General features: G+C 39.2%; 1 protein-coding gene across 1 annotated transcript in view; it reads right to left on the bottom strand.

The window, feature by feature from the left end:
* LTN1 (listerin E3 ubiquitin protein ligase 1) overlaps positions 22,840–25,437 on the bottom strand; it is a 62,999-nt gene continuing 60,401 nt past the window's right edge. The window contains exon 30 of the mRNA XM_013982552.2: positions 22,840–25,363. Coding sequence (XP_013838006.1) covers positions 25,301–25,363 — 63 coding nt within the window. The 3' untranslated portion in view covers positions 22,840–25,300. The remainder of the gene's footprint in view (positions 25,364–25,437) is intronic.

Consider the following 25,437-nt stretch of genomic DNA (forward strand, 5'->3'; position numbering starts at 1 on the left):
ACCTCACACCAGTCAGAATGGCCATCATTAATAAGTCCACAAATAACAAATGCTGGAGGGGTTGTAGAGAAAAGGGAACCCTCCTTCACTTTTGGTGGGACTGTAAGCTGGTACAACCACTATGGAGATCAGTATGGAGATACCTTAGAAATCTATACCTAGAACTACCATATGACCCAGCAATCCCACTCTTGGGCATATATCCAGACAAAAAAGACACATGCACCTGCATGTTCACTGCAGCTCTATTCACAACAGCCAAGACATGGAAACAACCCAGATGTTCATCGACAGATGATTGGATTAGGAAGATGTGGTATATATACACAATGGAATACTACTCTGCCATTAAAAAGAATGAAATAATGCCATTTGCAGCAACATGGATGGACCAAGAGACTCTCATACTGAGTGGAGTAAGTCAGGAAAGAAAGACAAATACCATATGATATCACCTATATCTGGAATCTAATATAAGGCACAAATGAACCTTTCCACAGAAAAGAAAATCATGGACTTGCAGAAGAGACTTGTGGTTGCCAAAGGCAAGGGAGTGTGGTGGTTGAGGAGCTTGGGGTTAGTAGATACAAACTGTTCTCTTTGGAATGGATTAGCAATGAGATCCTGCTGTGTAGCACGGGGAACTATGTCTAGTCACTTATGATGGAGCATGATAATGTGTGAAAATAGAATGTGTACATGTATGTGTAACTGGGTCACCATGCTGTACAGTAGAAAAAAATGTATTGGGGAAATAACTATTAAAAAAATTGAAAAAAAAAGATCAAGTGATAGAGAATCTCTCAGTTATCCAAGTAATTGAATTAAACCCCAGAAGAAAAATGTTCTAATTTTTTAATTTCACAAAGTGATTATAAGAGACTTGCTTGAAGTAGAGTACATTTTAAGACTGGAAATAAAAGGATGGAAAAGGATATACTAGACAAATCAACAAGCTGAGATAGCTACATTGATAGTTGACTGTCCTGGGTTGAATATATTCCCCCAAAATTCATGTCCAACCAGAACCTGTGAATGTGACCTTAATTTGTAAATAAGGTCTCTGCAGATGTAATCAAGGTAAGTGACATCATACTGGGTCAGGGTGGGCCCTAAGTCCATTATGACTGGTGTCCTTGTTAAAAGAAGGAAATCTGGATGTAGAGACACAGGCACAAGGAAAATACCATATGAAGATGAGGCAGAGATTGGAGTCATGAGTCTACCAACAAGGAATACCAGGGATTGCCGGCAGCTACCAGAAGCAGGAAGAGGCAAGAGACGGTTCTTCCCTAGATCCTTCATATGGAGCATGGCCCTTCTGACACTTAGACTTCAGATTTCTAGTCTCCAGAACTCTGAGCAAATACATTTCTATTCAATAAATTGTTTTAAGCCACCCAGCTTGTGGTATTTTGTTACAGCACTCCGGGAAACTAATACACTGACAATAAGTCTAAAAGCATTTTAGGGATAGAAATGGACTCTAAAGAATGATAGAGTTCCTGTTGTGGTGCAGTGGAAACAAATATGACTAAGACCTATGAGGTTTCAGGTTTGATCCCTGGCCACGCTCAGTGGGTTAAGGCTCTAGAGTTGCCATGAGCTGTGGTGTATAGGTTGCAGACATGGCTCAGATCAGATGTTGCTGTGGCTATGGCATAGGCCAGCAGCTATAGCTCCGATTGGACCCCTAGCCTGGGAACCTCCATATGTCACGGGTTCAGCCCTAAAGAACAATAACAACAACAAAAGATAAAAGATGTACAGGCAGATACAGTTATAAACTTCAGTGAGGCTAGTAAAAGAGCCTCATACTATACAAAATAAAAATATAAATGCAAGTATGAATTGACAGATCTATCATACAGGAAGATTTTAAAACCCCTCTCAATTACTACATCAAGATTTACAAAAAAAGAAAGGTAGAAAATAGCTATAAGTTTGATTTTTAGACTAATGTAGAACTCTGGAGTCAACAAGTAGAGATTACATAAATATATGTGGGATGTTTACAAATATAATTAGGCCAAAAGCAAGTCCCCATGAAAATGAAAGAATTGGTATCATATAGCCCATATTTTCTGACTATAAAGCAATTAGGTTATAAATCACTAAGAGATAATTCTTAAGACTCTTCATACATTTGCAAAACTTAAAACATGCTTCTAGGAGTTCCTGCTGTGGCAACAGTGGGTTAAGAATCTGACTGCAGCAGCTCGGGTTGCTGTGGAAGCTTGGTTTGATCCCTGGCCTGGCATAGTGGGTTAAAGAATCTGGCATTGCCACAGCTGCAGCCTAGGTCACAGTTGCAGCTCAAATTCAATCCCTGGACTCGGAACTTCCATATGCCACAAGTGCAGCCACTGAAAAAAAAATTAAAAATATGAAGGCTTCTAAGTAATTCATAGGTCAAAGAATAAATAATAATGGTCTTTTTAAAATTAATGATATGAAAATTTTAATAACAGAACTTAGGGAATCCAGTATAAGCAAACTTAGAAGGAAATGTATAGCCTTAAATAAAAGGAAAGAAGAAGGCTTAGAATTAATATATTAGGTGTTCAGTCTGAGAAGTTAGAATAAATTCAAATAAAAGTAGGAAAATGGGCAATATGATAAAGATGAGAGCAAAAGTTGATTTTAAGAAATACCATAATATAATGCCAAAGGGAAAATATTTGAAAAATAAGAAATTCTATCAATAGAGAAGTCACAAACAAAAATATTGAGAAAACTTGGCTGCCAATAATTTTTTTATATAGAGATGAAATGGACAACTTCTTAGACCTTTCTCAAGCTTCAGTCTTCACTACAATATGCTGTATGCATTGTTAAACCTCAAGATGAAAGTAGCACATGTTTGCATCTGAGTAGTTTTCTCAAGATGGTCCCTGTTTTATAGATGTTTGGCGGTCCAAAATCTCTTTTCATTTTGTATGCTCTTTGTCCCTTTCAGTCCAAGCTGGTTTTCCACTGATATAATTCTCTTTAAAACTAGAAATTCTCCTGAAAAACCTTTCTAGGGTTAACCTGATTAGATATATGCCGTATACATATATATCTTGTCAAGATAAGCCCTTCTCTACCTTGGGTTTCTGCTGAGATATCTTGTTAGAGTTGATGCCCTTAAGCTTCCTAGAGGCCCTATTACTTAAGAGAATCTATGAAGCTCACCCTTAAAATATTTCAAGAGCCTTTATTCTAACCAAAAGTGCTTTGAGATACCACCTTTGATCTTTCCGAGGTCTCAGTGAAGGATTTTAGTGTTCCTTTACGTCATCTTTAGGCCATGCTTTTCTGAGTATGCCCTAAATTTGATTTTTGCCCAAATTTTGCAAAGTGGAAGCAACTTAGGCCAAGTTTCACTGTCAGTTTCACAGATCTTTAAATGCCAACTTGATTGGCTTAGCTCTTTGGCATAGGCAGTAGTACAACTGGCAACAAAAACCTCATGATTTAAGTGAAGAGTGGGAAAGGAGTGTGAAGTATAGGTCATCAGGGAAACTTGTTTCCACGCTGTAGCCCTTGGCTATGGGTCCTTTGGAAGTACTTTTGCAAATGTACCATGAGGACATTTTTGGTGGTGGACTATCGCGTGAAGGCCCATTCACTCCAGTATGCCAGCAGTATTGGAGATTCTGTGGGAAAACTGCAGGACACAGCAATGTCAAGAAATATGAAAGATCTGAGCTTTTACCTATTTGTAAGCTAATGGGTTAGCCTGACACAATTTCACCATTTTCAGAAGAAAGAAGTCTTCTGGGTCGGAAACAAAGAACTTATCACTCAGCATAACAATTAATACGAGTATCAGAATATTTTCATCAGCTTCTTGCTCCCAAGTCCTGTGGGAGCAACATGGAGGGATCCAGGTGGCTACCTGCATACACAGTGGGTTGCATTATAGTAGAGAAATCCTGAACTTAGGGAACCCCAATTTTTGTTATGGGCATTAAGCATGCCTTCCCTTTGCTATGGAGAGACACTATGTTTATTAGACTAGAGGGTAAGAATTCCTGCTCTTTATTCAAGAAGTGTCTTCTGCTTTGGAGAGAGATACTATCCCTATCTTCCAAAGGATGTTTACTGTACAAATATTCTTGAAAAAATAATCCAGAACAAAGGGACATGACTGCCTTGATTTCAAGACATGAAGAAACACAACAGAACCACGAAGAATTATCTTCCAACGTGTGTTTTCAGCCAAGTGAGGGAGAGACCAGGGACTAGGAACAGTGACTGCATGTCCACAGAGCCTTCTGCTGAGACACCGCTTATGTGGCAAGAGTGCCAGAGACAGGGCCTTCTGGCTCTGAGATTGTTTCTCCTTCAGGACTGCCACAATAGGGTAATGGTGGGGATTCTGGTCAGAGGTTAGGCCCTATGGCTCCAGTCCTATTCAGGACAAATGATACCACAACTAGGGCTATGCAAAGCAGCTAGTATCAAATGTGTGACAACTAGGAAAATGTAACCCCACTGACTATGGCCAGAATTCAGACTACATTACTGAGACTCCTGAAGTTTGGTGGCACTGCCAGAGCCTTCTGTTGAAACTCTGGGATGCTGCTCATGTTGTGTCGATCTAGTTCGAGGGATGGCAAACTACAGCCCACAGACCAAATCTGGCCTACCACCTGTTTTTGTAAATAAAGTTTTATTGGACCACAGCTTTTCATTCACTCATCATCTGCTTTTGTGATACACTAACAGAATTGAATAGTTGCCCATAAAGCCTAAAATATTCACTACCTGGCTCTTTACAGAAAGTTTTCAAGGAGAAAATAGATCAATATTTCTTAATTCTCACTGCACATTATAACTGCTTGAATATATCTCAAAATATACTGATGCCAGAGGTCCCACCGTACACCATTGAATCAGAATCTTGAGGATGACAGCTGGGAATTGGTATATTTTCAAAACTCCCCATGTGATTCTAATATGCATTCCAGGGTGAATAACCACAGGAATTTGGTAAGAAATGCCCATAACCTTCACAGATGCACTCTAAGCAATGCCTTTGTCTCAGAGTAAAGGAAAAGGGGACACTTGTGTTGGCAAGGATTGGGCTTTTCCTGAACTGGCCCTAGAATACAGACACTGGACCTAAGAAGAGAGTCTGAACCAATGGCCATTATATCCCTTGTTTCAGCACTAGCCTCTCACCAGAGTAGTTCACCCAAGAGTCAGAGAACTGGCATTGCCAATGTCATTGCCACTCTTAGGAGGGAGGCGTAATCTATGTTGATGGGCTAAGTCCTCAAGCACCTGCTAGAGCTGTTCCATTTAAGGTACAAGTAGTCATGTGGAATATGCACAAACAACACAAGATGCAGTGGCTGGCATGTGTAACATGGCACTAGTGCAGAGTGGGGCTGAATATGCCACAGCTAAGGGTGCTAGTAATAGAGAACTTAAAAGTGATGATGGAGTTTCCGTCGTGGCGCAGTTGTTAACGAATCCGACTAGGAACCATGAGATTGCGGGTTCGGTCCCTGCACTTGCTCAGTGGGTTAACGATCCGGCGTTGCCGTGAGCTGTGGTGTAGGTTGCAGACGCGGCTCGGATCCCAAGTTGCTGTGGCTCTGGCGTAGGCTGGTGGCTACAGCTCCGATTCGACCCTAGCCTGGAACCTCCATATGCCGCGGGAGCGGCCAAGAAATAACAAAAAGGCAAAAAAAAAAAAAAAAAAAGGAAGAAAAAGTGATGATGGAGACTCTGAGAGTTGGTTGATAAAGGTATCACAGCTTCTATCCTATGGTCCTGGACCATTCACTTGGGAGGAATCCAGATGCCTTATTTGTAAGAAACTCAAGCAGCCCCTTGAGGATGTCTCTGTGGTGAGGGGCCACAGTCTCCTAAACAGCTCATGTGAGTGGATCATTGGGAAGGGTATCCTCCAACTTTGATCAAGCCTTCGGATGGTAGGTGCAGACACAACCAACATCATGACATCAACTTCACCACAGACTCCAAAACAGAACTACCCAGGTAAGACATCTTCAAACCTGACCCACAGAAACTGTTATAAAATAAACGTTTGTTGTTTTAAACTAAGTTGTGTGTTTTGTTTTTGTTTTTTGTCTTTTTAGGGCTGCGCCCATGGCATATGGAAGTTCCCAGGTAGGGGTCCAATGAGAGCTGCAGCTGCCGGCCTACACCTCAGCCACAGCAACACAGGATGGGAGTCGCATCTGCAACCTACACCACAGCTCACAGCAATGCCGGATCCTCAACCCACTGAACAGGGATCAAACCCACAACCTCATGGCTCCTAGTCAGATTTGTTTCCGACGTGCCATGACGGGAACGCCTACATTTTTGAAGTAGACAGATGTGGCGGCTTATTTAGCAGATTTGCTAAGTTCTGATACCACCCTGGCTCCCATAGTGTATGGTAAATATCATATTTTAAAATTTTGTTTATTTTTTGTTTTAAGAGCAGCTTAAATATTTAATAGTTCAGTTAGTATAAAGTGCATGTGTGTGTGTAGATTAACTACAGGAGTATTTGGTAGAATATCACAGTTTGGATGTAATCATAAATAATATAGTCACTGCAACCAATTTCAAATTCATTCCTGCATCATAGCCTTCTCTTTCCTTCTTTCTTTTTTTAGGGCTGCACCCACAGCATATTGGAGGTTCCCAGGATAGGGGTCGAATAGGAGCTACAGCTGCCGGCCTACACCACAGCCAGAGCAATGCAGGACCTGAGCTGCATCTGTGACCTGCACCACAGCTCACAGCAATGCCAGATCCTTAACCCACTGAGCAAGGCCAGGAATTGAACCCGCATCCTCATGGATACTAGTCGGGTTTGTTAACTGCTGAACCACGATGGGAACTCCCCATAGTTTTCTTAAATTAGAAATTTGCACAACACTGTGCTTCACCATAATCTGTGTGTACATTAGCTCCACTGTGGGGATTTTTAAAAGTCTGTCCACAAATTCTTTGACACGCCTCCTTTCAAAAGTAGATGCTAGTTTTCAAGCCTTGAGTGTGAGCTGGACTTAGTGACTCACTTCTATGGATTAGAATATGCAAAGGGAAAAATAGTAACCACAACAAAGTAGAAATAATAATCACAATGAAGTCCATTTAGAAATTTACTTCAAAAAGTGAAAATAAAAATGAAAGCCAGGAGTTCCCATCGTGGCACAGTGGTTAAGGATCTGGCATTGCCATGAGCTGTGGTGAGGTCATAGACGCAGCTCAGATCCCAAGTTGCTGTGGTATGGCTAGAAGCTCCAATTCAACCCCTAGCCTGGGAACTTCCATATGTTGCACATGTGGACCTATAAAAAGAAGAAGAAAAAAAAAGCATTTGTATTTGCCATTCACCATTCCTTTAGGGTTTAAAAATGTAAGAAAAAAAAAGAAAATTCCCAATACAGAGTATGTACCTTAAACTTATAAATATGTATCACATTTAGTACTTAAAATATTCTATTTTAAAATCAATCAAAAAACAAGGAAGGGTGCTTAGTGAGAAGTCCTGTCAGCAAAGTAAGATGAAAAAAACAAAATGTGAAATTCTATAGGACGTTCTCAGAACAAATACTGTCAAGCAGACTATGGCAAAGTTTGAGTTATGTAGGCATGAAAGGGTACTGAATTAAGGAAAGTGCTTTCCAAAGAAAAGCTACTTAACTGTAATCTTTTTTTTTTTTTTTCCCTTGGTCTTTTTAGGGCCATACCTGCGGCATATGGAGGTTCCCAGGCTAGGGGTCCAATCAGAGCTATAGCCGCCGGCCTATGCCAGAGCCACAGAAACACAGGATCCAAGCCGTGTCTGCGACCTACACCACAGCTCACGGCAACGCAGATCCTTAACCCACTGAGTGAGGCCAGGGATTGAACTCACGTCCTCATAGATGCTAGTCAGGTTGGTTAACTACTGAGCCACAAAGGAAACTCCTAATTCTAATCTTGTAACAACTAAAAAATCATTTCTAGTAAGACTTGTCAAAATATACATTCTTTTGTTAATAGAAAATGTAACTTTCACATATCTGTGTGGGGTTGGTTGTATATATATATACACACAAAATAAAACTGCAGCCAAATGAAAGCAGAAGCAGACATGAGCAGCCATTTGTCTTCTATCAAGTCGGAAGTTAAAGAATTTTGCAAAAACCGAAAATGGTGCTCTTGCCCTAAACATTTTATTCTGAAAAATATAATTATTTGTCATAGAAATATCAGTTCTATGTTAACAGGTGATATATTTGTTACTGTTACTGCAAATAAATTAATATGTATTTTTTTTAAAAAAAAGAAGATAGAACCTTTTCACTTTGTAAGAGCTGTCAGTTCTGTTATTACGGAAGAATTAGGCTTTGACTACATAGTGTCCCCTTTGCCTTCTCCCTTTCCTGGCAATAGCGAGAATCTTAGCAAGAGCTTTTGGAAGATACGACATAAGCAGTAGAGCAGTTTCTTCAACACTTCTAGCACTATGACTTACTGACTCACCTGGAGATAGTGTGACATGCTACTCACAACAGATTCTCTAGCACCAAATCTAAAGTTAAGAATTATCTTTAAGGGAGTTCCCGTCGTGGCGCAGTGGTTAACGAATCTGACTAGGAACCATGAGGTTGCGGGTTCGGTCCCTGCCCTTGCTCAGTGGGTTGAGGATCCGGCGTTGCCGTGAGCTGTGGTGTAGGTTGCAGACATGGCTCGGATCCCACGTTGCTGTGGCTCTGGTGTAGGCCGGTGGCTACAGCTCCGATTGGACCCCTAGCTGGGAACCTCCATATGCCGAGGCAGCAGCCCAAGAAATAGCAAAAAAAGACCAAAAAAAAAAAAAGAATTATCTTTAAATCTCTCTAGGACCATCAAGAAAGACCTAACTGTGGGTCTCTTTAACTGTGCTGTGGGAACCTACTGCCAGCCTTTCACTTAGCATTTCACTGCCAGGACAGTGTCTTCAGACTTCATTGCTTGCATAATACCTCAAAACAAATTTGTTTTTTCACTTCACATATTTTAAAACTGATACCTAACATTTACGATCATGTTAACTAAGTGTAAGATAATTTCCACGGACATACTATTATATCATTTTTAAAAATGTTTCCAATAGAATCTAAATACTATAGCAATTGGATTCTCACCATAAAACAAAATAATAAAATATAAAATAAAATAATACATGAAAACTTTCCAACAGTTGGATATTCAACATCATTCATTGGATCTGTATTTTTACTCCATTTCCCTTACAGAGTTATAGTCTATTTGGAGGCTTAAAATGTTCTCTTTACCCCCTTTCAATGCCACTATATGATAAAAATATGACTATAAATTAAATTTAAAAAATTAACTTCCTGTTATTGATAAGCCATGGGTATTAAAAATATTTTTCTAGGAGATCCAGCATTGCTATGGTGGTGGTGCAGATTCAATCCCTGGCCTAGAAACTTCTGCGTGCCATGGGCATGGCCGAAGAAAATAATTAAATAAATAAATAAATAAATTCAAACTAAAATATTCAGTGAAAATTACTGAACCAAGACAGATTGGATTCGTTTGAGATCAAATGAAAAGGTCAAGTGTGATCTGCAGCTGGCTTCACCAGTGGTTCTACACCACAGCCTCTGCCCACCCATGCATGAGTTGGTAAATGTATATAAAAGCTCTACATAGACTGAGACATAGACAGGTAAAAGATCTCCAAAAGTGCTCAGGCAAAGATAACTAAATATTGCATGTGCATACAGTATTGATATGAAGGTTATAAAGTTTTTAAAAGAAGAAAGAGGAGAAAATGAATGAAATTGATATTTTAGGAATAAACTCAGTACTGCTTTCCTCTAGTGGAAACTTTTGTCATGGAACAGACTGAGGGGACCTCTTACTTTGGCTATAGATTTTAGCAGGCCAATTACTCTAGCCAAAAATTAGAGTTATAGATGCAGAGATGGAGATCTCTATGGTCTGCTTGAAAAAATCAGAGCCACCAAGGCAATTAGGACTTGAAGAATCTAGACCATGTCCAGAAAGGAAGTATGAAAGTGAGATTGATATTTAGCACCTATTTTCCCCTTAAGGCAATTGCCAATTCACAACAAGCAGTGGCCTAAGGTTGAAAAGCTAAAGGTGGGAAAATCTGAGCAGAAAATGGTAGCCTAGGAGTTTCCATTGTAGCTCAGCGGTAATGAACCCAACTGGTATCCATGAGGATGCAGGTTTGATCCCTGGCCTCACTCAGTGGGTTGGGGATCCAGCATTGCCATGGGCTGTGGTGTAGGTTGCAGACATGGGTCAGATCCTGCATTGCTAATGGTTGTGGTGTAGGCTGGCAGCTGCAGCTCCAATTCAACCCCTAGCCTGGGAACTTCCATATGCCATGAGTACAGCCCTAAAAAGCAAGAGGAAAGAAAGAAAGAAAACTGGTAGCCCAAAGGTTGAAAGAGTAAGTAGAGTTTAAGGCAGTCTTAAAGGTCTGGAGATGTGAAGATTGATTGGAGTTCAAGATGAAACAGGACTGGCTGAAATGTAAATACACTAACCCTCAAAAGGACTAAAGATCAGCTTTGAACCAGCTAATTCACACTGATCTGCTCTTAAAAAAACTGCCTTCTAGGAGTTCCCTGGTGACCTTAAGGATTTGGCATTGTCAATTCTGTGGCTTAGGATTGATCCCTGGCTTGGGGGCAACTTTTGTATGCCATGGGAATAGCCAAAAAAAAGAAACCAAACTGCCTGCTAGCAACAAAAAGTAAATCCTTTCTGAAAGAAGATAACTTCAAGAGTTAATATCATCATCTCAATAATTTTTCATGTACAACGTCAGGTGTTCAGGCAAAAATTACCTACCATACCAGGAGGTAAGACCAAATGATTAAAAATCAAGAGAAAAACAGAAACTGGTAATAAGAACTATTGAGCATGCGCTTCCAAATAACTTTCAAGTAACTGTAATGTGTTCAAGAAAATATAGAAGGATGAAGAATTTTAGCAGCATTCAGATAATAAAAAGGAATTAAGTTGATATTATAGAAATGAAAAAGAATGTAGCTGAAATTAAGGACTCAGATGAGTTAAACGGCAGATTAGATACAGCTAAAGAGAACACTGGTAAGTTAGAAGATAGGACAAAAGAAAAAAATCCAGGCTGAACACGAAGAGAGAATAAAACAACAAAACAGAAAAGCATCTAAGACATATTTGATTTATAGTGCAAGTCCTAATTAAGCAGGAGAGGCAAGAGAAAGAAGAACATGATATTAGAAGAATTTATGACTTGATCCCCTTGCTGTACAGTGGGAAAATAAAATAAAATAAAATTAAATTAAATTAAATTTAAAAAGAATTTATGCCTAAGGTTTTCCCCCAAATGACTAAAAACATCAAATCGCAGATTAGTTTTACAACTCCTAGCAGAGAAAAATCCACATCTGGAGACACCATAAACAAAACAGAAAATTTTAACAGCAGTCAGGGAAGGGGGACAGGGTGGGACAAGGGACACATTTCCTTAAAAGGAATAACAACAGCACTTACAGATTATCTGCAACAGAAACAATAAAACTCTAAAAGCCAAATGAGTGACACTGTCAAGGTAGGTGATGAAAGAAAAAACTGTCACAGATGCATGGAGTTCCCGTCGTGGCGCAGTGGTTAACGAATCCGACTAGGAACCATGAGGTTGCGGGTTCGGTCCCTGCCCTTGCTCAGTGGGTTAACGATCCGGCATTGCCGTGAGCTGTGGTGTAGGTTGCAGACGCGGCTCGGATCCCACGTTGCTGTGGCTCTGGTGTAGGCTGGCGGCTATAGCTCCGATTCGACCCCTAGCCTGGGAACCTCCATATGCCACGGGAGCGGCCCAAGAAATGGCAAAAAGACAAAAAACAAAAAACAAAAAAACTGTCAAAGATGCAGAAAAGATGAAAAGCAACACAAATAGTAATTATGACATATATAAATTAATATACTTATAAAATGATACTGTCTTATGCATTTTAAAATATAAAGAAAAATAAAATACTTATTTTATAGCAGTATAAAAAAATAATACTGAGGTTACATTAGGGTCCTTGAATTGTCCAGGAAGCCCAATTTATTTCTCCAAGCAAGATATACATATGATCAACAAATATATGAAAAAATGCTCAAAATCACTAATCATTAGAGAAATTCAAATCAAGACCACAATGAGGAGTTCCCTTTGTGGCTCAGAGGTAATGAACCCAACTAGTGTCCAGGAGGATGCAGGTTCAATCCCTTGTCCCGCTTAGTGGGTTAAGGATCTGGCATCGATGTGAGCTGTGGCGTAGGCCAGAAGCTGCACCTCCGATTTGATCCCTGGCCTGGGAACTTCCATATGCCATGAGTGTGACCCTGAAAAACAAACCACCACAATGAGATCAAACCACATACCCACTAGGATGACTATAATTTTTTTTAAATGCAAAATAACAAGTGTTGGTGAGAATACGAAGAAACTGGAACCCTCATACATTGCTGAGTAGGAATGTAAAATATGGCAGCTACTGTGGAAAAGTTTGATGTTTCCTTAAAAATTAAACAGAATGACTAGCAATTCTACTCCTATGTACATAGCCAGAAGAATTGAAAACAGGTTCTCATAAAAATACTTGTACACAAATGTCCTTAGAAGCGCTATTCACAATAAAGAAAAAATGGAAGTAACCCAACAGTCCATCAACAGAAGAATCACGAGCGTTGTGGTATTATGCATGCTATGGAATATCATTCAGCCATAAAAAAGAACACAGCATTGATACTTGCTACAGTGTGGATAAATCTCAAAAACATGCGAAGTGAAAGAAAACAGGCATAAAAGGTCACATGTTGCACAATTCCATTTATATGAGAGTCAGAAAGCAAATCTGTGGTTACCACGGGTAGGGTGGGTGGGAGGTTGGGGAGTAATTTGTTTGTTTATTTTTTGTCTTTTGGAGGCTGAACCCATGATATATATGGAGACTCCCAGAGTGGGCAGAATTAAGAGCTGTAGCTTCCAGCCTGTGCCACAGCCACAACAATGCCGTATCTGAGCTATGTTTGCGACCCACACCATAGCTCACAGCAACACCGGATCCCTAACCCACTGAGTGAGGCCAGGGATCAAACCCTCATCCTCACTGATACTAGTCGGGTTCATTAACCGCTGAGCAATGATGGGAACTCCTGGGGAATAACTGTTTAGTGTACTAAATGTCCACTTTAAAATGGTTTAATTTTACGTTATGTGGATTTTACTTCACTAAAAAAAAATGTAAATCTAGCAAAAACTACATAACCAACAAACCTATTTCTTCAAGACGTAATGTAATCCTTTATTAAAGTATAGTTGATTCACAACAAATTGATGTGCCAATTTTGGCTGTAGAGCAAAGTGACTACATTTTGTGTGTGTGTGTGTGTGTGTGTGTGTGTGTGTGTATAAATTTTCTTTTCCATCATGGTCTATCCCAGGAGACTGGATATAGTTTCCTGTGCTATACAGTAGGGCCTTCTTGCTTATCCGTTCTAAATGTAATAGTTTGCATCTACTAACCACAAACTCCCAGTCCATCCCCCTCCTTACCCCTCCCCTTGACAACTACAAATCTGTTCTTGATGTCGGTGAGTCTGCCCAACAAACCTATTAAGAATAACACAGCCTCCTTCTCCACAGTCTTGATAAAAGACTGCCTGCTAAATTAGAATCAGTAATTTTTAACAAGTAGAACCAGTAAATCTATTTAATCGACAATAATCTGATTCAGTAACCTTGCCTCCGGAAGCCAGTCATTCAATGACAGTCAAACTTTTGAAGGTCAACCAGTCAACAATAAACTTACCACTGAAAGAATCTTCTGAAAGCCAGATGGCCAACATGTCTTGCCAGAATGACCACGTTTGGAGTTCCTGTCATGGCTCAGTGGTTAACGAATCCGACTAGGAACCATGAGGTTGCGGGTTCGACCCCTGGCCTTGCTCAGTGGGTTAAGGATCCAGCATTGCCATGAGATGTGGTGTGGGTCGCAGACGCGGCTCGGATCCCGTGTTGCTGTGGCTCTGGTATAGGCTGGTGGCTACAGCTCCGATTCGACCCCTCGCCGGGGAACCTCCATATGCCGCAGGAACGGCCCAAGACATGGCAAAAAGACTAAAAAAAAAAAAAAAGAATAACCACATTTGTAAGGGTGACGTCAACCCACTCCACCTCTGTAACCAACACAACACCAAAACAATACCTGACTCAGAAACCGTATGTAAAATTAGCAGTTGGATTTACTCAAAATGACAAGCCTAACCAGCACAACTCTCCCTTTCTTAAGTAATACAGTTTTTATTTCAGATATCATGTGATCACTTTGGTCTCTCCCTTAGACAATCCTCACACTGAGATTTCTAATACCTCACCTGACAGTAATCCACCGGACCCTTGGACCAACAGGAAAGATCAGTGGCCTCTTGAGTCCCAAACGCCAACAGTCCTCATATCTGTTGTCAAGTGAGTTTCTCAGAAACTATCTGAACTCTGACTAGGTTCACTGAGCTTTAATTGCTGAATTGATTTTATCTAAGACTTCTAAACAAACAGATCTTCATATAACGTTACTTAGTACATTTAGGTCTGTCTTTATGATAATCAAGACCCCCTGCTTGGTTTTCCTTCACGTTCTTGTTCATCTATTTATATAAATTCTTGTCTTCTGTGTTCTTAATTTGTCCTTTATTGTCTTGTATCTGTTTAACATACAAGGAAGTACTTTAGAGGAAACAGATGGAGGTATAAGTCAAGTCTCCAAATCAACATAAGTCGGCGCTAAAGCTAATGATCCATTAGGCTGATGTCCACTGGCTGCTAAAATGATTGGTCAAACTTAGCCTTGGGTTCCCTGCGAGATCCTCTTAAGAGTAGTCCCCAAGGCCTGGCAGTTTGTGAAAGAAGTTCATTTTGTTTAGTCCATATTTTAGGATCAGTTGCTGGAGTCACTGACCACATGGCTCCTTCCTATCCTCTCGGTTGAAGAACTTCAATCACTAGCAAACACACTTGACTGATGTGCCTTTTTCTTGTTTTTCACTGATTGTCTACGTCAAAGGCACAATCTCCTTCTGGCCAAATTTTTGTTATAAACCTAACTCTTGCGCTTAACTTTTTTTGATTGTTTGTTTGTTTGTTTTTTGGTCTCTTTAGGGCCGCATCTGTGGCACATGAAAGTTCCCAGGCTAGGGATCCAACTGGAGCTGTAGCTGCCAGCCTACACCACAGCCACAGCAACGCCAGATCCAAACCATGTCTGCGACCTACACCACAGCTCACAGAACACCAGTTCCTTAACCCACTGAGCAAGGCCAGAGATCAAACCTGCGTCCTCATGGATACTAGCTGGATTTGTTACTGCTGAGCCATGACAGGAACTCCATTGTGCTTAACTTGATAAAGGCAATTTTTTGCTAAAAATGACTTAGATTTACAATAGCTATAATAGGGAACTTCTGATATATCAAAATTAATATATTTCAAAAGAGCTCTAGAAAAATTAGTGGGGGGGAACCCTAGAGCATTCAACAGTCAACTTTTTTGGGGGGGGCCATACTTGCAGCATGCAGAAGTTCCTGGGTCGGGGACAGAATCCCCACCACCACAGTAACCAAAGTCACAGCAGCGACAATGCTGGATCCTTAACCTGCTGAGTCATAACGGAACTCCATCAACAGTCAACTTTTGATTAAAAAGCTGAGGCATCAAAATGAAACAATGACTCTTTGAAAGCCTCTCTCAAAACACCAGTTTGTTCCATTCAAACCTTCTGAAACTCACCCTCCTCGCGCCTTTTCTCCCTACCCAGCTGTATCTTCACCACCAACACCCCTTCTATCCTCCTGCAGCTTCTTTTTTTCTCATACCCACGGCATGTGGCAGTTCCTGGGCCGGGGGTCAAATCCGTGCCTCAGCAGTGACCCGAGCCGCCACAGAGACAATTCCAGATCCTTAGCTAGCTGAGCCACAGCAAGAATGCCCTTTTGTACCGTCTTTTACCTCCAAAACAACTAATACCTTCCTCAAAGTTTTTCTTAACACAGATCAATCACATTATATAATATCCTTTCAAAACTATCAGACCAGAATGCAGATCTAAAGACACTGATATTTGAACCTTGGTTTGGAGTCAAGTTGAGAACTTGAATCAAGGATTTTCTTAACCTCAGGAAGACAAATTTGTACAGAATTCAGGATTTTGTTAGATATTTATCGTCCTGGATTACTAGGTCTGTATCAAGCTGTTCATTTAATTATCAGCTCCTCAGATGAGAGAAAAATGGTTAAAAGTAGCAAAATCAATGACAACGAAACGCACACACAAAACTAGGAGATAGTTTAAATAACTCAGCTCTTCATAATTTAAGAAATTGAAAGTTAAGCAAACAGGAAATGCACTACATAAGGCCATTTCAGATGCCTTTCCTTTATGAAAAGTCTTAACAAACAGCAACCAAAAAAAAAAAAATCAAAACGATAAACAAACAAACAAAGAAGATGAGTAATTAGCAGACTCCAAAAACAAACCCAGGAAAAATTTCTGACAATATTCTGGAGTATCCCCAAGAACTAACATAAAGACAGACAGCCTTGTCCTTTTTTTTTTTTTTTTTTAAAATGGACTCAGAAATGCCAATTTAGATGACCTCCAACACGTCATTCAACATTTCAAAAATCTAGGAGTTCCTGTCGTGGCGCAGTGGAAACGAATCCGACTAGGAACCATGAGGTTTCGGGTTCAATCCCTGGCCTTGCTCAGTGGGTTAAGGATCCAGCATTGCCATGAGCTGTGGTATAAGTTGCAGTCATGGCTTGGATCTAGTAATGCTGTGACTCTGGCGCAGGCTGGCAGCAACAACTCTGATTAGACCCTTAGCCTGGGAACCTCCATATGTGTGGCCCTAAAAAAAAGACAAAAAAAAAAAAATTTAAAAATCTAGAAACTTCTGACCTTCAAGATAAAGCAGCTGATAGCCAAACAAAAATAAGACCAAATGGTTCTCTGTTCTATGAGAAGTGAGCAGCTGTGATTAATAATACTATAAACAGAAGGACCAGGAAAAGAATTAACGTCCTATAATGGCTAAAAAACGGACAATTATCCATATTCTCTCCAATGATGCCACTCCCAGAAACATTAGCATTTAATAATTCCTGAACCTTTTCTAGACTCCTAGAGATATAAATATAATATGAAAAATAATGCACAGGAGTTTCCCTTGTGGTGCAATGGAAACGAATGCGACTAGTATCCATGAAGATGCGGGTTCGATCCTTGGCCTCGCTCAGTGGGTCGGGATCTGGCATTGCAGGGAGCTGTGGTAGCTGTAGCTCCGATTTGACTCCTAGCCAGGGAACTTCCACATGCCGCAGGTATGGCCCTGAAAAAAAAAAAAAAAAAGGCACCAAAAAAAAATACACAGACATGGGTAACTATATCCAGTAATAGTCCTAGTACCATAGAACATCAGATCCCTCAGACTACTAAAACTACTCCAATTGTGGCAATGTCTGACAATCTATATTATTTTGGGATCATTATCAGAACATAGTACTTCACAATACAACCATTTCAATAGACAAGATTCTGCTTAATAAATGGAACTGCCAGGTAACATTCACTCCAGGATTATTTTTTAAAATTCTGGAAAATGCTACATACGACCAAAGTATAGCTGATTTTCACATATAACTACACTATGTGTGATCCAAAAAAAAAAACCAAAGGATAAGTTATGATTCTAGAATTTTTATTGGCAAAAGATCTCAAGACACAGGTAAAGTATCTGGAACTGAGTGTAAGAGTCCAGATTAGGGCATTCCCTTCGCGGCTCAGTGGTTAACGAACCCGACTGGGATCCTTGGGGATGTGGGTTCGATCCCTGGGCATTGCTGTGAGTTGTGGTGTAGGTTGCAGATGTGGCTCGGATCCTGCGATGCTATGGCTGTGGTGTAGCTCCAATTCGACGCCTAGCCTGGGAACCTCCATATACCGCAGGTGCGGCCCTTAAAAAAAAAAAAAAAGAGAGAGAGAGAGAGAGTACTGACTAATTCTTCCTAGATCATCATACACTGTTCTGTTCATATGTACCTGCAGGGTTAGGCCAGCATAGCCCAACATAACAGCCACTATAACGATCATTTGAAATGTGCAAGTGTGACTAAGGAACAAAATTGTAAATTTTTACTTCATTTCAACTAATTAAAATTTCAAAATGGACACTGGCTCTACTTATTGGAAAACATTTAAGACTGTTTAGAAAAAACCTGATATGTGAATTTGCTTCTTGAGCTGTAAACTTTCTGAAATATAAATACCAATCGAGTATTTCTGATCAAAATTTCCTATCTAAATTGAAATGGGCTATAAATTTAAAAAACACTGGATTTCAAAACTTAGTATGTGGGAATTCCCTGGTGGCTCAGCAGGTTAAGGATCTGGCATTGTCACCGCTGTGGTTCTAGTTGCTGCTGTGGCACCGGTTTGATACCTGGCCTGGGAACTTCCACATGCCATGGGTGAAGCCAAAACAAACAAACAAACAAATCAACATAAAAAAGAATGTAAAATATCCAACTTTATTTTTTCTTTTTATAGCCACACTTGCAGCTTATACAGGTTCCTGGGCCAGAGGTTGAATTGGAGCTGAGCTGTAGCCTATGCTACAGCCACGGCAACACAGGATCTGAGCTGCATCTGCAAACTATGGTACAGCTTGCAGCAATGCTAGATCCTCAAACCCTGAGTGAGGCCAGGGATCGAACCTGCATCCTTACAGAGACAGAGTTGGGTCTTTAACCCACTGAGCCACAAGAACTCCTCAACTTTCATTAGATTTTGAAATAGTATTTTGGTTACCAAGTTCAACAAAACGTGTTATTAAAATTAATTTCACTGGGTTCCCTGGTTGCTCAGCAGGTTAAGGATCTGGTATTGTCCCTGCTGTGGCTTTGGGGTTGCTGCTGTGGTATGGGTTCCATTTCTGGCCTGGGAATTTCTGCATGCCACAAGCACGGCCAAAAATAGTAATAATAATTTCACCAATTTCTTCTTAAATTTGGCTACTAACAAAACTTAAAACAGTACATGCGGCTCATAATACAGTTCTACTGAATGGTACTTGATTAGTCTATTCTCTAAGGAAATGGCTGTCAACTGAGGGCAATTTTGCCACGCAGGGGACACTTGACAATGTCTAGACGTTTTTGGTTTCACAACTGGGATGGTATACTAGCATCGACCTGCTAAAACATCCTACAATGCACAGGACAGTCCCCAAAACAAAGAATTATGCAGCTCAAAATGCCAAGAGTACTGAGATTGAGAAACTCTGCTCTAACGGTTTTTCAACAGCATGGCGTGCATCAAAAATGTGTTGCCTCTTAGAGCCTATCCTTTATTCAATAGCTTATTCTCCTTTGCATTGAAAAACTGCATCCTAATCAGCTGAACTATCTTCAGAATTAGTACTTAGTTTCACCTTTAAATCTGACTGTATCAACCACAGCTAACATCACAATGCTACAAGACTGAAAGCTTACTCGCTAAGATCAGGAACAAAACAAAGATATTTGCGCTCGCCACTTGTGTTCAACACTGGAGGTTCTAGCTAGATGCCTGATAAAAGATCCAGGTTGGAAAAGAAGTAAAACTATCTCTACTGCCAATGACAAGATCTTGTATATAAAAAATCCTAAGGAATAAACACACACAGAGAACTAATAAGTGCAGCAAGATTGCAAAGTACAAGATCAATATGCAAAAGTAAATCTGATGATAGCATATAATGTGTATTTGTACTTTCTCCTCATTTTGCAATCAACTGGTGTAGCCCTCTCAAATCCAGAAACTCTCTTAACTCTAGCTGATGAAAGATATTTCCGTGATTATGGTTCTGCAGTTTAGAAAGTCCATGCCCAGAACAGACATTTTCAACACTCCAGCACACTAAACTCTTATACTCATTGCTTGTTAACGGGCCTTATCTTAAAGAATGAAAAGGAACAATACTAACTGACTATACACTAACTACACCAGAATTTTTTAAGTATCCAGTACCTAACCAGATAGGCTCAAGTGGTCAAACTTACAATCTTCTATAGGACATATCGTACTGCTAAAAAAATAAAAGACTAAATCGATATACTGTGGCGTTTTTGAAACAGCACATCAATATGGAATGCCATGAAAACTGAGATTTCTTAACCTCCTCAGATACCCCTATAAAATCTGGATAACAAATACATATAAATGATATGATGCCTTGGTGCTACCCTAGGAAGCTGATATCCTTTAAAAAAAAGTCATAGGAATTCCTGTCGTGGCTCAGTGGTAGTGAACCTGACTAGTATTCATGAGGACTTGGGTTTGATCCCTGGCCTCGCTCAGTGGGTTAAGGATCCGGTGTTGCTGTGAACTCTAATGTAGTCACAGATGTGGCTCAGATCCCCAGTTGCTGTGGCAGTGGTGTAGGCTGGCATCTGTAGCTTGGATTCGACCCCTAGCCTGAGAACTTTCATATGCTATGGGCACAGCTCTAAAAAAGACCAAAAAAAAAAAAAAAAATTACAGTATATACATTTTAAAAAAAGACATTACTAAAGCTATTGGAAACAGCTGACCCCATGCTAAACAATTTGATCAACCCAAAGTCTTTTGCAAGGAATTTTTTTTTTTTTTTTTTTGTCTTTTTGTCTTTTTGCTATTTCTTTGGGCCGCTCCCGCGGCATATGGAGGTTCCCAGGCTAGGGGTCCAATCGGAGCTGTAGCCACCAGCCTACACCAGAGCCCCAGCAACGCAGGATCAGAGCTGCGTCTGCAACCTACACCACAGCTCACGGCAACGCCGGAGGATCGTTAACCCACTGAGCAAGGGCAGGGACCAACCCACAACCTCATGGTTCCTAGTCAGATTCCTTAACCACTGCGCCATGACGGGAACTCCGCAAGGAACTTTTAAAAACTGGGAAGAAAAATTCCATAGAGAGGTTCAAAGATTCCATCATAAATATATAATTTTTTTGCCTCTAATTTTGAAAACAAAACAAACAGAGAATAACTGGACCGAGCCTCCTGGTCACACTAGATAAAACCTAGGATGGACACTTGCCTAATTTTCCCATTCGACATCTCGTACAGTTAATGACAAATTGGCCATGATAGTAAATAAGGGGAAAAGAAATTCTTGGATAGCAGAGGATGTGACTACCCCAGAAAAGTCTTGAAAAAGAGCAAGAGTAGAAAACTACCTGTCTACTCTTCAAGATTAAATATAAAGCTGATTTTTAAAGAAAAATTTGTGAGAGTTAACACAGATAAATAGACCAATGGAATGGATTACAGAGGGCAGAAACCAACACACACACAAGGAGATTTGGCAGTCTAAGAGAGGAGGCCCTACAAAGTCAATGGGTGATGGCAGACTAGTTAATAAATGATAGTCTGAGAAATGGCTATCAATATGCTATAGAATTCGACCTTACAATAGCCACAAAATTTAGTTTCAAGTGAATTAGGTATATTTTGAAATTCATAACTCTTAGAACAAAATATAACAGAAGATTTTAAAATTTTCTCAGGGAAGGAACAAGTTTTTAAACCTAACACAGAAAAAACTCAATCATAAAGGAAAAGAATGATAAATGTGACTAAAAATAACTGACAAAGTCTGTAGAATTAGGGACAGCCACAGACCATGTTAAAGCCAAGTCACATACTAGAAAAAGCCCTGTAAGAGACAAAGCATTAGGATCAACAAGAATATATGCAACCTGTGGCAAAAACAGGCATATAGAGAACATATTCACATACACACAAACAACCAATAAATATCCTGGTATCCAGCAAACTACAAATTAGATATAAAAAGAGCTACCATCTCACAGCTCTGAAAGGAAAACTTTTTTTTTTTTTCTTTTTTTAAGCTCTTTAGGGTCTCACTTGGGGGATATGAAAGTTCCCAGGCTAGGGGTCTAATGGAGCTACAGCTGCCTGCCTATGCTGCAGCCACAGCAACAAGGGATCTAAGCCGCCTCTGTCACCTACACCACAACTCATGGCAACGCCAGATGCTTAACTCACTGAGCAAGGCCAGAATTGAACCTGCATCCTCATGGATACCAGTTGGATTCATTTCCGCTGTGCCACAACAGAAACTCCAGGAAAACTTTTTTAAAAGTCTGATAAGACTTCATTGTACTACCATAAAAGTAATGAAATTCACTGAGTAATTAAAAAAAAAGAGAAATGTCTGGGAAAATATTATAGAGCAAAAAGATAAAGTAGGAATATGTATTTTAAAAAATAAAAAAATAAAAGTCTGATAAGACCAAGAGTTTTGGTGATGATGTAAGAAAACCAGAATTTTCTTACACTGCCATTGGGAGTGCAAACTTGCACACCACTTTGGATGGCAATTTGACAATATCTGAAATCACAGAGTATCTACTACCTGAAATTCCATTTGGGGGCATCTGGCTGGAATATCTAGCACATTTACATGAGAACACATTATTAAGAATGTACACTTGCAGCACTGTTCAAAATGGCAAAAAAGAAGAACTGAAATGACCACTGGTGAGCGAAATGGCAGGCAAACTTATGATTCTGAACAGCAGTTACGCTGGGTGAAAAGGGAAGTTACGAAAGAACACTTGCAATAGGATATCGTAAATATAAACTTTGAAAAAACTGCTATATATTATTTACGGATACAAACATGTGGTGAAATATAAAATCTTAAATAGGAAGGAATCACACCAACCTTCAGAATAGTGGATTAGCTCTAAGGAGGGAAGGAGGAAATGGCATCAGGGAGGAGTACAAAAGAGTAACATTTTATTTCTTTAAAAATCAGAAGCAAATATGGCAAAATAGTTTATGAAGAGTACAAGGGCATTTATAGTATTATTATGTATATTTGAAGTATTTCGCAATTAAAAAAATTTAATGGGCACATATGGTATAACAATCAAATAATAACATTAATTATTCACACCACAAAAACCTGTCAGGTAATAACATTAATTGCTATTAATTAAGCCACAGAAACTTATGTACATACATTACAGCAGATGATAAATAAGAGTTAAAAATAAATTTTAAAATTTGCAATTTACATTACGGTTTTAAATTAATAATTTTGCTTGTGGGCTTTGAACCTCATGCAATTTTAAGATGTCCTTATGCTAGAATTTTAAGAGATGCTCTCAAGTTGTCAAGGCTATATAAATAAACTTTAATGTGGTATTCTGAACTTCAGTCTTATTTTGGAAAGTTTTTTTTTTTTAGCATATAAACAATAATGAGCTTTACATTTATATTTACAAATCTCAAAGAAATGTGCTAAGAGTCCTAGGTATGAAGAGTAAGGTATCCCACTTAATTATAGTGTTTCACACCAAGAACCTGATGCCCTAAATAATAACGTGGAAAAATAATGCTCCATTATTTCCTTTTCTTTTCTACTTGGGGTTGGGTCAGAAGCCTAGCTGTACCAATATTGGAAAAGTTATAAATAAAGTCTTATTATAAAACACTTTTTTTTTTCTTGGAGCGCACCCGGGGCATGTGGAAGTTCCTGGGCCAAGGACTGAACCTGTGCCCCAGCAGTGACAAAGCTGGGTCCTTTAACCTGCTGAGCCACGGAAGAACTCCTGTAAAACCATTTTTAAAGGAAAAGTGTGTAATTTTCACAGAGGAGTAACACAATCCTTTGGGTTTACTATGTCAGAGAGACATAGAAAGTCAGACAATGTTTTAAGAAAGGGGTTAAGAAGAGGTAGTAGAATTTTACTATCTGCCCTTCACTTCCTGACTCCTTGAGCCTCAAGGCTGTAAGATAATAAACACTACAGAGGGAAATTTAGGAGACAGACAAAACTGGGCAGGACACTGCATCTACAAATATATCTTTAACCCACACATAATACTTCACTCTCCACTACAATACTCTGACCACATTCATACTATTTCAATAATACCATTTTACCCAGTTGATGGTAAGCAGTACTTTTATTTAACATGAGTTGCTCTTGGCCAATCAAACATTTCCAACAGAGATGATTAGCTGATCCTTCAAGTAACCTTGCTCTTAGATATGCTAATATTTTCCATGTAATGGAAGACTGCAATAAAATCATTCCAAGTTCCAAACTTCCACACTTTCATTCTTTGGGCACAATTTTTAAGGGCAATAGCGCTGTGACAAAAGGCAGTTTTTCACTTAATGCCATTTCAGCATGTTGTACTGAATTTTACTTAGTATCAAAATTCTTAACTTGCATTTCTGAAGGCTAGAAAAAAATTAGCTCCCCCAAATCTCTAATTTAGCGTAACTCTGACCAGTAAGAAGAGCAAAATTTGCTTACAAAATTGAAAGCCTCCTACAACATTTTCACATCCTTTGTTTTTCCAACACCCTTAAGTTTCAGAAATAACTCATTTATTTCTTTGCTCCTGACAGAGAAATTACTACTCTGCTTCATGACTAAAATAATCTAATTCCTATTTCTCTCAAATTCTTACCCCCTGGAGACTCATCCCAACTGAGTAATAAATTCACTGACAAGTCTGCAATTCACAAGGAAATTCTCTTACAGTAAAAGGTCAGTGTCATGAATTTAATTTTCTGAATTTCATAACCCTTGATAAATGGAGGCACCTTAAAGTTCAGTTTATACTTTTATATATAGGATTTCAGAGCATGCTTTAAATAGCTTAAGATAAGCTATATTAATAGCTTAATGTCATTTTATCATTAAAATAATCTACAAATATCAGTATACTAATTAATTTTGTGTCATAACTAACAAATAAGTCTTAAAATATTTGTTGTAGGTGTAAATCAATTCTCTCAATTCATTTGCCTCACTTGGACTGTTCTAGAACACAGATTAACAAACTGGGTTTATCGGTATAATACAGTTGTACAATGCGTTCACAAATTCCAATTCTGTAATTTAGGAATTTCCATATTTATTTTTAAATATACAAAGAGATTAAACTATTAATATAAATATTTTCTCTCCAATATGTAATATTCTTATGTAAAAGAAAACGTTTCCAAACATTTACAAAGCAATCTAAAGGTAAGTAAACCTGATTTTAGGATCATTACATTAATCAAAATAATTTTCCAGATAAGGTCTTATTCGAAAGTAATGCTCACTCGCCTCCTCAAATCAACGCTTGAAGATGAATCCAAATCCACTGTCTTTGCCTGATTTACTTCAGGATCATTTCCAATGTGAAAAAACAAAAACAAAAACAAACAAACCTCAGAAAAAGGTCTCACGACAGAGTGGACAAGTGGATTTGTTGCTAGACGTGAACCATTTGTACTGAAAAAGAAAAGTTTATTTCAATGTTAAAAGAACTTCTAAAATTGTCATTTTGCATATACATCTCGAGCAAC

The sequence above is a fragment of the Sus scrofa genome, chromosome 13 (genome assembly GCF_000003025.6).
Source record: "Sus scrofa isolate TJ Tabasco breed Duroc chromosome 13, Sscrofa11.1, whole genome shotgun sequence".
NCBI classification, from domain to species: domain Eukaryota; kingdom Metazoa; phylum Chordata; class Mammalia; order Artiodactyla; family Suidae; genus Sus; species Sus scrofa.